Source organism: Oratosquilla oratoria, chromosome 36, assembly GCF_046742065.1.
Source record: "Oratosquilla oratoria isolate Oo_2021 chromosome 36, ASM4674206v1, whole genome shotgun sequence".
Taxonomy (NCBI): Eukaryota; Metazoa; Arthropoda; class Malacostraca; order Stomatopoda; family Squillidae; genus Oratosquilla; species Oratosquilla oratoria.
The window spans coordinates 4,504,458-4,518,367 of record NC_134812.1 but is presented as its reverse complement, the minus strand read 5'-3'; the positions used below and the strand labels follow the sequence as shown (position 1 = coordinate 4,518,367).

Sequence of the window (13,910 nt, the reverse complement as noted above, 5' to 3'; positions counted from 1 at the left end):
GGAAGTAAGCTACTTCGTTCTTAGATAGTTACAGTAAAGTGATTATCCTTCATGGTGGTAAAGGTCTCTTTGCCATTCTCTATCCGACCTTTTGAATGATATTTAATTTGATAAACGGTTTAATGGTTGTCTGCTTGTTTGCTTATTTTTTAAGCTTTATACAATGTTCATTATTCGCTTTGAGTTTTTAAGTATGTTTCTGGACTTGTAAATGTTTTTATACTATAGATCTCTATAATACTGATAAATTTTACTCCATATGGTATCTCGATGCTTGTCAGAATTTTGTACATAATATGTGCTAATGTCGTGATATGGTTCGGACAAGCCAGGGAAATGAAACTCACAATAACGCTAATGCACTCGGGTTTTCAATGAACACTAAGATCGAGAGGGAAGGTCTTAGTCTGAGAGCGTAGAGGAGCCTGAAGCTTCAGTGACATGTCATATCGTTTTCGTGTTGAATTGGTGTCAATGAATGTAGGCTATTCCTTTTTTTTAATTACACAATAAAATGTAGACAATGTTCAAGGGCGTTCCGATGCAAGTATTTATAAATGTTGATTGTAACATTATTCCCTTGTGATGAAATGAAGTAATGATTTAATGTCATCTTTTTTTACCGGGTACATTGTATTTTAAGCATAATTTAAGTTAATTTTATGTTTTTATGTGTCAATCTAATGTGTTATTATAAAGTTGCCTAGGTCTATATGTCTATAGAACATTTAACATGTAAAGGGCCGAATTGGTCGATTTATGGGCCGAGTTGGTAATGGGCCGAGTTGACCCTAAATCCCTATTTCTAACTATCAAACTTTGCTTCAAATTCATTTAAGTTGTCCACCTGGATTGTCTATTTTTTCGATCACATATGTCACATTTGTAAAAATAAAGACCTTACATACTAAATCCTCTATCATTGAAATGCTCAGCCATTTCATGTGATCACCTCAAAATGGTCCTTGGAAGATAATTCAAATTATGGCAAGAAATTGAAAACAAAGATAGTTTTTATTTTTGAAATGTCAATCGAATTTTCAACCTTTCTCTTTCCGATGAGCAAGAAAACAAAACACTATCGGAACATATAGTATTAGCTTTTGAATGTATTTAAAATAGAATTTGATAATATACATTAGCATAAACTATAAACTTTACGAATATTAGGGTTTTGTACTTGTAAACATAGCAGAAGACGAACTTGACAATTGCATTTACATTATATAGATTATCTTAACTCATAAATGAAATAATAGTTCCAGTGATTCGTAGAACCATGTTATTCTCAGCAAGCCGAGTAGAATATTTTCTAATATATCCCTGTGTTGAGAGCAATGATATATGATATTTCCGCCGTAGCCAGTATGCTTTAGATTGTCATTCTTGTATTTCTAAATCAGCTTCTATTTTGCACATCGACAGGGATAATGAAAATTAAGTCTTGAAATTATTTTTCAAATGACACGGCACTACTTGGAAAAATTGGTCTTGTGGTGACAATCACATTTGTTTATATGGCTTTATCAAGTGCATCCTGTATTATGTGTGAGGGCGAGGTAAGTTACCAGGAAAAGTAGAAGTCATGTTTTAGATAAATCAAGGTCCCATGTTTAACTTACTCAACTACTGTAGATATGTGAGTAATATGTATGCTTTCAGTTGTAATATACTCAAATTTGAATTGTAGAGATAGTTAAAAAACTACATAATATGGTTATATAATATGTATCCAAGACCTTTCTCTGTTAATTTTATAATTTATCAGTATTAGATTAGTGCTGGAAACCATGATAACATTTTACAAATTGTTAACTGTTTCAGTCTTAAGACTCACTTTTGTAGTACTTTTTGTAGTATTTTCATAGAACACATTGTCACATACAAGGATCTGAACTTTTTTCTTTGTTTTTGCAAGAATCATATTTTCTATGAAATTTATTCTCATTGTAAAGTCATATAAAATTAATGCCGATAGATCTGATGATAATGGCAAAATATAAAATGTTTTATACAAAGGCTGGACTGAAGGATTAGATTACATTTATAAATAATATCAAGAAGAACTTGTACACAAATCATTATAATAGGGATGCTATACATCCCTATACACACATTTTCATTGAATTTATGTATTTTCAATAATTAAGTTAGTTATATATCTTATATGTAAGGGTGTTGAAAATTTACTTTTGTTAGTCTAGATCATTTATGTCATAAAAGAGTTTTACTAGCTATACTAAACCTTTAGTATTATGTGCACAGGTTATTATCTATATAAATACACAAATTTTCCTTCTTTACGTTACAGGTTATAAGGGGTTTTAGATTCTTCATCCTGAAGTGTGCCACCCCTCTCGGGAAGTTAATCAATCCATTTGTTGCCTCAAATCTCTCTTGCAGGAATCCTGGGGTTCCTAGGAAGTGGAAGTAAAGTAGTGTGGTCGCACAGTTTTGTGTTATTTTATCATTGGTGCCATGTATGCATATAATGACCTCTGTGGTAAATTACTAACCTAGTCATGATTGTGCATGATGATATCTGAAATAAATTCCTGACCTTACCAACCTAATCATCGTAACCTAACATAACCTACCAAACTAGGCTAACCTAGGTTAGATTAGGTAAGATGGGGTTAAGTAGATAGGCAGCTGGGTAAACAGGTGGGTTAGGGTAGGGATTAATTTCAGAAGTCCTATGCACACATGGTCTGGCACCAGCACAAAAGCCGCATAAAGTTGTGGGACCACTCTGCTTAACTGGTGCCCCTCAGGAATCTGATCATAGCCACTTAAGCCCATAGTTCACTCTGAGAAGAGTTTTTGTAGTGTCTTAATTGGGCAGGTGTTTGATTGTAAAAAAAGTACCAATGCACTCGTAGGTTAGGGTGAAGATCTTGGTGTACTTCTGGTTGGAGTGGTGGATGACTCCCTCTAGCACATTCTGAGGTTGTTCCCTTAACTACTCCATCACAGAACCTCCTTGGGTAGGGCGATATTGATATTCGTTCCCAGGAAGTTGAAGACTACCTGTAAGAGTCATGAGCGGAAGGGATTACCAGGGGGTTAGGTCAGAATAGGAAGGTTAAGTAGGGTTATTTTGGGAAAATGGGATAAAGGGGGCCATGGATGTGCAAAGAATGTCAGTGGAAGAGAGAATGCAGAAGACTAGAGTGGCGGGAGATTATGACTGGAAGAAAAGTTTATGTGGTACAAAGGGATATTATTTTTGTCTGCTCTATAAGTTATGTTGATTAGATGAAAAGAGAATTCATCATATAATGAAGCAGTTTAAGTAAACCAGCCCCAGCTCTTGAGTTATACTGTGGAAGTGCTGTGTCTTGCTGCACTGCTTTTGACCCAAGCACTATGACAGAGAACAGGGATGACCCTTCGTTCATAAGATGCTGAGAGAAGGTGAGGGATAAAATGGGTTATAGTACAGTGAGACCTCTCATTAACGGACGTTAATTAGCTGTGTTTGCGGTGTTTTCGCTGTGTTTTCGGTGTTTTGGAGTGGTTTTTGGGTGGCATAGTGATTGCACGCACTAAACAACATCACTAAAAACACCGAAAACACAGTGAAAACACAGCTAATTAATGTCCGTTAATGAGAGGTCTCACTGTATATATGAATTATGTTTTGACTTGGCCACCCCTCTTAGAAAGGGGAAGGATCTCTGGTATATATGTATGTTGGAGAAAGCCAGATTGTATGGTAAAATCTTAACCTGTAATCAGTCTCACTCTTTCTCAATTTTGCTATTTAGAGATTTTTTTTTTCCAAGGAAATTTTTTTCAATAAGAAATCGGAAAAAATGGAGCAGTTTAATTTTTTGATTAATGAAAATATTACATCACTCAATAGAATGCATTATTTTTGTTGTCCCTTGTGGTGATAAAGATGATAATTAACCTAGCTTAATGTAGGACTTCATCAGTGTTCCCATTATGTGAATTCACACATGTGATGAACCTATATTACAAGGTCCCTATTTTATGTACAAAATTTTTGTACTTATACAAATTGTGGTTGGTTATTACTTTGTATGCTACCATGAATTGTGGTACTTTCTTTTGTTTTATGAAAATGTAAATTGAGTACAGGATTCACTTGATGCAAATTCACATTATGCGGAACATATCCCTCATATATATGGAAGGGTCAGTGTAGGGCTGTCAAGAGCCATTGCAGGCCCTGGGGCAGCGAGGATTAAGGACCCCCACTTCAAATAGAAAAACATTACCTAAAGCTGGACTAAACCAATATGACATAAAGTTGTTGGACCTAAGGCACTGATGCTGTGATGACTATAATCAAAACCAAAACCAAAAAAATGCATATATTTTTTTATCAAAATTTAGTGCAGCCACTTCAAGTGGCAAGTCATCATTTAAAGCTAAATTAAACATAGATATAAAACCTTATTCTGAATAAAGGGGTTACTGTGATTTTCCATATTCATTTGTATGAAGGATTGGAATGGATAGGTGTAATGGCAACAAAAAATGTTTGCTTGTGCAAGTGACGTATCAGTTATATTATTTTGAAAATTAAATCATGCATTTGCTCATTTTAATTTATTTTTTTTTATATTGAAAAATATTTCCTTATGCCACGTCCACACGGTTGAGCAATCTCCACTGGGCACAAGGGCTTTGCTCGACAACGGGCAGTTTCAGTGGGCAAACCATCAAACTGTCCGTTCCCGGCGCCATATGCGGGCAGTGGATGGAGGGCTGATATCGCTGCCAAACGCACGAGGTGAGGTGCGAGGAAAGTTAGCAAACCCACTCAGTACAGACCAAAGTTACCTTACCATCATGTCCGCACCTAGTACTAGTGTATACTGGTCTCGACAAGATGTGCTATTGGTGCTATGCTTTTCCTCATATTTGTCTCTTGCCTTTGTATATATGGCTCCACTTTCGAAAGGAGAACAGAAAAGCTGCTTATGTTCATTCTCTTGTAAGTGCAAAACAATTGTTCATTTTCATTCTGCAATTCACGTAGGATTGTCACTGAGCTTCCCATTAAATCTCGTCTTTGTAACCACTTCCGGCACCAGACATGTCTCCGGGATTTCTTGTTTTTCTTTTTAATTCGGGCAGCAATTATAATGCTGTAAAGTGCTACCTTCTTTCCAAGTATGGCGGGAACCATGGTTATCATACCGCACTAAACCACTCACTCCCAACCACCATCGTCAGCCGTGTGGACAACTTCGTGGGCAGAGTCTTCGGACTTTGCCCGGTAAGGGCAAAGTCTGCCAGGCACAGCTCGTCCGTGTGGACGCGGCATTAGGAAAAATGGATCTCATAAAAAAAAGCATGTCATTCCTTCATATTTTTGTTTTCAGATTGCGCATCAAAAAATGGACTTTATTAAGTGAAGTGGTGAAGGAGAAGTTACACAAGAGACTGGAAGTGTGAGTACAGCATGAGCAAGTCTACTCCCTCTACTCCCACAGCTGCTAAACGGAGGAACTTTTCTCAGGTACTGTTGCAAATACTTAATGGTAAATGGAGGTGTCTAGCTCTAGCCAGAATAAAATTAGGTAACATTACTGTATTTTGAGTCACAATTGTGGAGCTATGAACCGTAGGAAGGTAGTGGTCAATCAACATGCAACAGTGTGTTGCCCTGTCATAACTGCAAATTATAATTTCATGGATGTTACAAAATGTGTCTTTTTTATAAACTTTTTTGGAGAAGGTATATTTGATTTTAGTGATATGAATTGACATGTATAATTCTCTGGAATGTCTTATTTTATTTTTTTGTGTTTCTTCTATATATGGTGCTTTTTTCATTAGCTTTAACATATATCCCAATACTCTTTCATCAGCCCTATTTGTCATCTCCTTTTCCATTCCCACTTTCCGACTCACTTCATTCTATCAAACCCTTGTACATCTCCATGCTTTTACCCACTAACTGCCCTGCCACAAGTGCAATGTCATCATCAAACAGCAACTGGTTCACCTCCCACTTCTCTCCATTTTCTTTAACCATCTCCAGTCCCTTGCCCATTACCCTTGCCTTTACCTCCCACACCACCCCATCCATGTACACATTAAATAGCCATAGTGACATGACACATCCCTGATGCAGTCCCACCTTTACCTGAAACCATTTGCTCTCTCCATTTCCCATTCTAACACAGACTCTACTAGTCCTAAAAACTCTTGACTGACCTTAACAGCTTTCCTCCAATCCCATATATCTGCAGAGCCTCCCATAGTGCCTTCATGTCTACCCTGTCATAAACCTTTTCCAAATACATTAAGGCCCAAAAAACATTCTTACCTTTTGCTAAAGCTTTCTCACATATCTGGCATACCACAAAAATTTGATCCACATAACCCCTGTCTTTTCTAAACTCACACTGTTCCTCACCAATTACTTCCTCTGTTCCTCACCTAATCTTCTCAATTAAAATCTTCCCATAAATTGGGTAAACCAGCTCCAGCTCTTGGGTCATACTGTGCCTTGCTGCACTGCTTTTGACCCAAGCAGTATAACAAGGGACGGGGATGACTCTTCATCCATAAGATGCTGAGAGTGGGGTGGGGGGGATAACAGTTTAGGTTAGGGATTAATTTCAGTTGTTCCATGCATACATGGTGTGGCACGAGTATAAAAGTTGCATAAAGTTGTGGGACCATACTGCTTAACTGGTGCCTTTCTGGAATCTGATCACAGCCACTTAAGCCCAAAGTTCACTCTGGGCAAGCGTTAGATTGTAAAATCCAAAATCAACCTTCAGTGATATTGCTAAATTAGATTAGTATGGGTGTTCCTAGATTATATTTGACTTTTTTTTTTATTTTTTAGCATTATTTATTTGTCTTTTCATATATGTATATAAGGTGACCCCCCAATTGTCATCCAAGAGGAGCTAAGATGAGAGGGAGGGGGAGTGGAATGGGAGAGAGTGGGCATGTGCTTTTGACTTGGCTACCTCCCTTGTAAGGGGAAAAAGCTCTTGGTATAAAGGTAGATAGAATTAACATGTATGTACTGGGGTGGCCAATGAAACAGTCAATTTGCAAAATATTGTATTAGTTACAAGCATTACAACTACAAGTTGCTTCATGAGCAGAATCAAGACTGACGCTAAGTGACGCGACCAAGCTCCGACTTGGCGGGAAAACATACATGCTCGAATGAACACTTGGTTCTCACAATAATGTATATAATATAATGTATAATATATAATGTATATATTAATGTCATATCTCACAATGATAATAAATAAACAATATTACAAATACGTATGTACAACACACAAAGAATATTCTATGCCACCATTACATGTAATCTAATTTTCCATTGAATGAAATATTTTATGTAGAACTTAATTTTGTTCAGAATATTGCTGTGGTTTAATACAGTTTTAATATAGAAGTGAATTTTTCGTTGAAAAGTACAGTATATGTGTGTGTTTTGTAAATGTAAGGTTGCTAGAGAAGGGTTTGGAGTTGGTGAATGAAAATAGAAGAAAATGGAATGTAAGCTGGTTGTTGGTTGTGGATGATGCTTTGCTTGTAGCTGAGTAGGAGGACAAATTGAAACAGGTGGTGGATAAGTTTGGGAAGGGCTGGAGGAGAAGGAGAGGCTCAATTATTTGGGATTGCATGTGGGAGTGAATGGACAAGTGGAGGTAGAGGTGAGTTGTAGGGTTTAAACAAAAATCATTGTCAGTGTCTTGATGGAATGAACAGTGTTATGAGAAATAATTATCTTGGGATGAAGTCAAAGAAAAGAGGGAGTGACTTTGTCTATATCACTGTATGGAGGGGAACTATGGAATTTGAAGGATGTAAAAAGGAGATGAGGTGGAGGGGAGGCAGAGGTGAAAAGAGAGCTGGCAGATAATGCTGAACAAGGAATTCTGAGATGGAATGAACATATAGAAAGAAAAAATAAATAAAGATGATCAAAAAAAGAGTGTGGAAAGTAGAAGTGAATGGAATGAAGGTGGAAGACCAGAAATAAGGGGACATTAGATACAAGAAGAATGCTGAGCAAAAAAGTCAGAGGGCAAGAGATAGGAGTGATTGGAGAGTTACAAATTGATGAGGAAATGACACAGTGTAAAGGGGATGTTGTTGTTGTTGTTGTTGTTGTCGTTTCCTAGACTGTCTGTCCGAGCAGTCCCGTCTCCCCAAGGAATGCCATAGCCGAAACTGGGTTTTCCCACAAATCCTTTATAGAGCGTATGTTGTGTTGTTTGCGTGCATGATTGTGTATAATGCAGTCTTCCATTATGTGTTGTATGGTATGGGGTGAAGTGTTACATCCTGGGCAGCTGTTCACAATGCGGTCATCCAGCCTCTTCTGGTAGCTTAGAAGTGCTGGGTGGTGACCACACCGCAGTCTGGCCAAGTGGACTCTGTCCTTTCGTGGGAGAGAGGATTCAGAAGGGTGGATATCAGGGGGTCTGGCATGCAGCAGTGTGTTGTCTTTCAGTGTGTTAATGGAGCGGTGAGTGATATGATTATGGATATGTTTCCGGAGGCTGGTATTTGGTGGTTGTGGAGGAAAAGAAGAGAGTATCTGTGCGTGATAAAGGTCTTTGGGTGTTGTTTTAATGTTTCTTGGTGTGTGTGGGTGTTCTGCTATGTAGTGTAGCGGGTGTAATGTGTTTGTGGTGGCTGCGGCAAGTGTTTGTGTGCCTCTCATGTCGAGGTGGTCCTTGACTTTGAGGACTTTTGTTTCATGGTGTAAATGATCTGTAGGTGTTGTATTTGTGCAGCCTGTAATTGTTTTTAGGGCTTTGTTTTGTATGATTTGAAGGGTGTTGTGGTGTGTCTCACTGAGATTAGGAGCCCATGCAGGACTCGCATAATTCAACACTGAGCGTATGCATTGTTTGTATATTGTTATATTAGTTTCTTTGTTTTGTCCAAATGCTGTTCCAGTGATTGACTTAAGTGCGTTAAGTCTGGGTGTGCATTTGTTTTTTATGTTTGTGATGTGTTGTTTGAAAGACATGGATGTATCGTATGTTACACCAAGAATTTTCGGTGTGTTTGTGTGTGGTATTAGAGTGTTGTTGATGTAGAGATGAGGTATGTATTTGTGTTCTTTTGTCCAGTTTGTGAGAAGTGTTGCTGTAGATTTGGTTGGAGCTATTTTGAGTCTGTTTGTGATGAACCATGTGTTGAGTGTGTCAAGGTATGGCTGGATTATTTCTGCAGCTTTGTCTGTGTTACGATGTGTGCATGTGATTGTTATGTCGTCTGCGTAGGAAGAGATTTGTATTTCTGAGGTGTCTGGCATGGGTAAGTCATGCATGTATAGATTAAATAGTGTGGGGGATAGAACAGAGCCCTTTGGTACTCTGTTCTTCATGTTTCTGATGTGCGATGATGTTCAATTTGTTTGTTCCATAAATTTCTTGAGTGGATGAGGTGGTGGAGCTCATCATATAATGAAGCAGTTAGGGTAAACCAGCTGTGTCATGTTGCATTACCTTTGACCCGAGCAGTATGGCAGGGGATAGGAATGTCCCTTCATCATTGAGGTTCTAAGGTGGGAGGGCCAATGAATAGATTTTGGATAGGTATGGGGTGGGTGTAGGGTAAGTGTATGCTTTGAGTCAGTCAATCCCCATATAAAGGAGAAAAGGCCTTTTGTATTATGTATATGTATGTTCTTTACATAGTTTTAATTTTTCCTTGAATAGTTGAGCCTAAGTGCTTTGTACCATTCCACAGACTGGAAATCCTGATGGAGCAGAAACTGGCAGTAGTGGAGGAAGTGGTTGGTTTGGAGCACTCGGTGGTGTGGTGGGCGATTGGCTCAATGGCTGGGGGCTGCTCGGCGCATTGCGTCGACGGTCAGGTGTGGGAAGTGGGATGAGGTCAATGCCAGCAACCCCACCGACCAACAGTCATCCTTCCTCTCCTGCACATGAACACATTGAGCTCAACAACCTGAATATGGAGGTAAGACCTCGCGAAAGTTGTACTCTTTTTGTCTAAAGGATCCATGTACTGAAATTTTCTTTTTAATTACAATGTTTTATTAGATTATGCATTGATGGAAGTGTTTAAATGAAATTTCTGTAAATATGAGTTTAAGTTTGATATACATAAATATTTTTTATGTCTATACTTATTTTTATGTAACTTTAAAAAGCAACATTTGATTATGTCATTAGTAAACCTATTTTTTTTGTTTAGTTTTCATCATACTGTTTATCTTTTATTTTGTGCATCAAGAAATAGAGGTTCTTCTAATGAGTTCAACTGTTTCAAATATAAGTGGAAAAGAAATCTTTCCTTATATTCATTCACTCATTATATTAATCAGAAATTTGCTCAGTGAATAGCTATTTAAAATTTCAAGTGATTCAGTTGATAAATGTTGAACTCCAAACCTCTTCCACAGTGGCCACCAAGAAACACGATCCTCTTTAGTTCTACTCGCCTCCTGGCACATGTGGGTTGTGTAGTTGTGCACACTTTCTGCTCGAGAAGCCTCTTGGCCCTGCATGACTCTGATGCAAATGCAAATATGCAAATTGCTAAAAGCACTCACATCCCAATAGAATAGCAAAAATGATTGCACAGATTGAAATGTCACTCAGATTTGCATTGCAACAGGTTCAACCTTCAATGATATTGCTAAATTAGATTAGTATGGGTGTCCCTAGATTAGATTTGAATTTTTGAGTTTTTTAGCATTATTTGTTTGTCTTTTCATGCAATTTTTTTATGAACATGCAAACACAAAATTGTATATACTTCATATATGTATATAAGTTGACCCCCCAATTGTCACAGTTCCTACTTTGTGTGTGTGTGTGTGTGTATATATATATATATATATATATATATATATATATATATATATATATATATATATATATATATATATATATATATATATATATACACATACATATATACATACATACAAACACACACTCATTTCATACGCACCAATGATAGTAATACGGACCATTAATGAGAATCTGCTACTGATAGACTGCAAAATGAACTTCAGATAGTATTGCTGTATTGGTGCCCTTCAAAAATCCATCAACAACCTCACCTCCCTGTGGAAGTCTGACATTCAGTCTCTGGAACAGGCACAGATGCTCCTCTCTCTTACTGTTGTCTATATTTTCCCCCAACTTGCATAAGGAAAACTGACAACTAGTAACAGCTCTCCTCCTTCCACTGCTATAAGTTGGCGATGAAGAAACAGTACCACATTAATACTCCAGAAACAGAAATCCAATATTTGTTCCTAGAGAAAGGCTGTGGATCTTCTGCAAGAAAAATCAGGGGCAACAGATTGATTGTTTGATACATAGAGAAATGTTTGGAAAGACCTGAGGATTGATGCCAGGCACTTAAAAAAATTATGATTAAATGTATGATAGTATTAATGATATCACCATGAGTTTTACTGTCATAAAACTGTAGCTCATACACCAGCCAACATTAGCCCTCTGGCCTTCCCATAAATCTTTATAGGAAGAAACTTTGGACCGGTGTATATGTTGTATTAGTCTGTGTCTGTTTCCATGTTACCCATGTTACCAGGTAGCAGGAGAAAGAGGGGAGAAGTTGCTGGTTCCAGTTCTCCTTATGGAAATAAATGGGGAATGAATAATCAAAATTGATCCAGATATCTAGAAAGAACTTAGGCCTGGTCTGAACAAAATGCTGACCTTTCTTATGGATGGAGGTGAGGGTATTCATGGCATATGAAGATGGGTAACAAGGATATAATTCCCTCTGCTGTCCATCTTGCAGGTCCACCAGTGTGTGGTTGAGGGAGGGAAGTGTGGCAGAGGACTGGAGGAGTGTATGTATAATTCCAGTATACAAAGAAAAAGAACGAAATATGAATGTTGTAACTTTATAGGGATCAATCAGTTAAGTGTATTTGTTAAGGGATATGAAAGGGTTTTGAGAGGATTAAGAGGGGAACCGAGGGGGTAACTGGGAAAAAAACAGTAAGTTTAGGAAAGGAAGAGGGTGCATAGATAAAAGTTTTGTAGTCAGGCAAATATACAAGGAAGTTTTGGCAAGGAGTAAGGATTTATTTTGGGCTGTTATGGGTTTTAAGAATGTGTTTTTAGCTGAGATTATGGTCACAAAACTATCTATATCTTTCCTACTCAATCCACTCCCATCCACCACCCTTTCCTCTCTCTCATCTTAGCCCCTCATGGATGATGGGTCATCCCTGTATCCTGCCCACTGCCCTGGGTCAGAAGCAATGCAGCAAGACACAGCACATCCACAGCAAGTCTGCTTCACTTAATCAGTGACCCTTCCTTTCCATCTCCTCATGCAGAAAAAGAGAAGACGGGGAGAAGAGAAATCCCTTCAGGCTGCATCAAAATATCATTTACATATAACCACTCTTTAATTCTCTTCCCCATCCCCCACCCACTTTCTTCCTTGCATCACAGTATCATCTATACACAGCTATTCTCCACTCAACCCTATCTCCTGCCTTCTCCCTTCCTTGCTCACCAGACATTCCCCTCTTGCTCAAAGCCCCTTTCATCCCATCTCTCCATTTCATTCTCAGTTGTCCCCTCAAGTTCAATCCATCCACCTCTGTCCTCTACACCTCTTTTACTAATCTTTCTTCACTCATTCTTTCCATGTGTCCAAACCACCACAATACTTTTTCATCAGTCCTATCTGCCATCTCCTTTTCCACCCCATCTCTCCTCCTCATCTCCTTGTTTCTCACTCTATCCAACCCCTACCATACTTCTCAGAAATTTCAACTCAAACACATTTAAACTTTTCCTCTCTGCCTCTCTCAAATACCAAGTCTCTGCCCCATACAATGTTGTCTGCACAATCAGTCCTTCATATAATTTCCTCATTGCATCCATTCCTAAGTACCTATTCCTCATTACACTTTTTAATTTCCCTAGGGGGATTAAAATGATAAAAAATACCATCTCCAAATCCATGAAAGCACATAATGCATCTTTACTTTTTTTTTGCCAACATTTTCTTCCATATCTGCTTAATTACAATAAGTGGGATGGGTGGGGGTGGGTGCATCCTTTGGCTGTCCACCTCCCTCATAAGGGGAAGAAGCTTTAGGTATATAGATAGATAGGAGGTGTATTCCAATGTTGACAGAAAGTCATTATGGGATGTGATTCAAATATATGAGATAAGGGGAAAGCTGTTTAAGGTGGTCAAAAGTTTTTACATGAATAATAGTTTGTGTGAGGGTAGGGAATAGAAGAATGAATGGTTTGAGGTGAAGTTTGGGCTGCACCAGGGTTGAGTAATGTCACCATGGTTGTTCATCATGTACATGGATGTGGTGGTGCAAAGGTGATATGGTTTGAGGTAGGTAAATGAGACTGGAAGGAAGTTGGAGGTGAGCCAATTGTTGTTTGTAAATAACTCTATGGTTGTAGTTGAGACGGAAGAGGGACTGAATCAGTTAGTTGGGTGGTTTGGAAGGATATGCAAGAGGAGAAACCTAAGAGCAAAGTAAGATGATGAAATGTACAAGGGAAAATGAGGTGAGTGTAAAAGGAGAGCAGCTGGAGAGAACTCTTAGTATTTAGGGTTACATATAGCAAGGAATAGAGGGTTGGGGTGGAGGTAAATTGTAGAGGAAAGGAGAGTATCTTGAGAAATAGTTATCTGGTATAAATACAAAGAAACAACTATACAAAGGGATGATTGTGCCCATGATACTGTATGGAACAAAGACTTAAAATTTAAAGGAGGCAAAAGAGGAAGGAAAAGCCTGAATGTATTGTGAGATAAAGGGTTTAAATGTATGGTGGATGTTACAAGGATGGATAGAGTGAGATGTGAGATGATGTAAAGAGTGGGGTTGAAAAGGGAGCTTGCAGATAAGGTTGATTGAAGAATACTGGAATGGTTTGGGAAAA

General features: G+C 38.1%; 1 protein-coding gene across 1 annotated transcript; it reads left to right on the top strand.

Annotated features, from left to right (window-relative positions):
- The first annotated feature begins 1,177 nt into the window (after positions 1 to 1,177).
- Positions 1,178 to 10,783, top strand: LOC143018876 (uncharacterized). Its single transcript, XM_076174430.1, has 4 exons — positions 1,178 to 1,559; positions 5,361 to 5,497; positions 9,727 to 9,957; positions 10,403 to 10,783. Exons 2-4 carry the CDS (start codon positions 5,441 to 5,443, stop codon positions 10,565 to 10,567), a joined length of 453 nt encoding a protein of 150 aa, XP_076030545.1. The 5' UTR covers positions 1,178 to 1,559; positions 5,361 to 5,440; the 3' UTR covers positions 10,568 to 10,783.
- The last annotated feature ends 3,127 nt before the right edge of the window (positions 10,784 to 13,910 follow it).

What these genes read in the sequence shown, in the direction of transcription:
- LOC143018876 (XM_076174430.1), top strand. Translation starts at nt 5,441, where the DNA reads ATGAGCAAGTCTACTCCCTCTACTCCCACAGCTGCTAAACGGAGGAAC. An exon ending in AACGGAGGAACTTTTCTCAG is followed by an intron (nt 5,498 to 9,726) that starts GTACTGTTGCAA and finishes ACCATTCCACAG; the next exon opens with ACTGGAAATCCTGATGGAGC. An exon ending in TCAACAACCTGAATATGGAG is followed by an intron (nt 9,958 to 10,402) that starts GTAAGACCTCGC and finishes CCTCTTCCACAG; the next exon opens with TGGCCACCAAGAAACACGAT.